Raw genomic sequence first — 2149 nt, forward strand, 5'->3', positions numbered from 1 at the left:
ATCTTTTGATTTTTGTTCTTCCTGATTTTTGGTAATGTTTGTTTCCAATTCATAATCTTATGATAGGTTTCTCTAATTGATTCTGAACAAAATGGTGGATAACCAACCAACATTTCAAACATAATAACACCAACACTCCACCAATCACACTCTGCACTGTAACCATCTTTCATCAATACTTCTGGTGCAGTATAGTCTGGTGTTCCAATTGATCAACAAACATTACTGATCAATTGGAACACCAATTGGAAGAGGAGAGAAAACAAGAACAAAAGAAAAAGAAAGAATTGGATGATCAAGAATGGAAGAGAAAGGAACAACAATATCAATCTGATCTTCAATTGGAAAAAGAGAAACAATCTGCATTAGAGTTGGAACGTGAACGTGAAATTCAATCAATTCTTGAATCAGAGAAACAACGTCAACAACAAGTTGAACTTGAAATTCAACAAGAAAAAGAAAGAACCAAACAATTACAACAACAATGGGAACAAGAGAAATTGAAATTGGAAGAGGAAAGAAAAGGATTGGAAAATAAAAAATCATTGGAAATGGCTCAAAAGAAACAAGAACTATTAGAGTTAAATAAAAAGATTGAACAAGAACAACGTGATCTAGAAGAACGTATTCAAAAAGAACAAAAAGAAAAAGATCAAAGAGAAAAGCAAGATCAATTGGCTCAAATGGAATTAGAAAGAGAAAGAGAAAGAGAAAAAGAAGAAAAAAAGAGAAAACAACAACAATTGGCTCAATTAGAAAAAGAAGAAAGAGAAAGAAATGAAAAACTTGAAAAAGATAGACAATTACAATTAGAACAAGAAATTGAAAAAGAAAGAAAATTAAAACAACAACAAAAAGAAAAAGAACAAAAAGAACAAAAAGAAAAAAGAGAACAAAGAGAAAAAGAAGAACAAAAATCAAAAGAAATGTTTGTTGATCAATTGGAACACCAAATAAAAATGTAAAGAATAATAAATATAATAATAATAATAATAATAATAATAATGGAAATAATAATACTACTTTAATAAATACTGAAAATAATAATAATATAACTAAATTTGATGACGACTCAGAAAAAGAATCTGAAGAAGAACCAAAGCCAATTATCATAAAAGAAGAACCAAAAATAGTTTCAGTTAAAGTTGAATCCAAAAAGGTCGTCGTTAAAGAAGAAGAACAAAAATCAAAAGAAGATAATGTTTGTTGATCAATTGGAACACCAATTGGAAGAGGAGAGAAAACAAGAACAAAAGAAAAAGAAAGAATTGGATGATCAAGAATGGAAGAGAAAGGAACAACAATATCAATCTGATCTTCAATTGGAAAAAGAGAAACAATCTGCATTAGAGTTGGAACGTGAACGTGAAATTCAATCAATTCTTGAATCAGAGAAACAACGTCAACAACAAGTTGAACTTGAAATTCAACAAGAAAAAGAAAGAACCAAACAATTACAACAACAATGGGAACAAGAGAAATTGAAATTGGAAGAGGAAAGAAAAGAATTGGAAAATAAAAAATCATTGGAAATGGCTCAAAAGAAACAAGAACTATTAGAGTTAAATAAAAAGATTGAACAAGAACAACGTGATCTAGAAGAACGTATTCAAAAAGAACAAAAAGAAAAAGATCAAAGAGAAAAACAAGATCAATTGGCTCAAATGGAATTAGAAAGAGAAAGAGAAAGAGAAAAAGAAGAAAAAAAGAGAAAACAACAACAATTGGCTCAATTAGAAAAAGAAGAAAGAGAAAGAAATGAAAAACTTGAAAAAGATAGACAATTACAATTAGAACAAGAAATTGAAAAAGAAAGAAAATTAAAACAACAACAAAAAGAAAAAGAACAAAAAGAACAAAAAGAAAAAAGAGAACAAAGAGAAAAAGAAGAACAAAAATCAAAAGAGAAAAACAAGATCAATTGGCTCAAATGGAATTAGAAAGAGAAAGAGAAAGAGAAAAAGAAGAAAAAAAGAGAAAACAACAACAATTGGCTCAATTAGAAAAAGAAGAAAGAGAAAGAAATGAAAAACTTGAAAAAGATAGACAATTACAATTAGAACAAGAAATTGAAAAAGAAAGAAAATTAAAACAACAACAAAAAGAAAAAGAACAAAAAGAACAAAAAGAAAAAAGAGAACAAAGAGAA

General features: G+C 27.9%; 2 protein-coding genes across 2 annotated transcripts; both read left to right on the forward strand.

The window, feature by feature from the left end:
- Positions 1-254: 254 nt before the first annotated feature.
- On the forward strand, positions 255-965 carry DDB_G0294362 (hypothetical protein; the record flags this gene model as incomplete). Its single annotated transcript, XM_628713.1, has 1 exon — positions 255-965. A coding segment is annotated over one exon (711 nt), but the record flags the coding sequence as incomplete, so codon positions are not given.
- Positions 966-1199: 234 nt separating this feature from the next.
- Positions 1200-1940, forward strand: DDB_G0294364 (hypothetical protein; the record flags this gene model as incomplete). Its single annotated transcript, XM_628714.1, has 1 exon — positions 1200-1940. The coding sequence occupies one exon, from the start codon at positions 1200-1202 to the stop codon at positions 1938-1940; it is 741 nt and encodes a 246-aa protein (XP_628716.1).
- Between the last annotated feature and the right edge of the window lie 209 nt (positions 1941-2149).

The sequence above is a fragment of the Dictyostelium discoideum genome (assembly GCF_000004695.1).
Source record: "Dictyostelium discoideum AX4 chromosome Un chrUn_00031, whole genome shotgun sequence".
In the NCBI taxonomy this organism is placed as follows: domain Eukaryota; phylum Evosea; class Eumycetozoa; order Dictyosteliales; family Dictyosteliaceae; genus Dictyostelium; species Dictyostelium discoideum.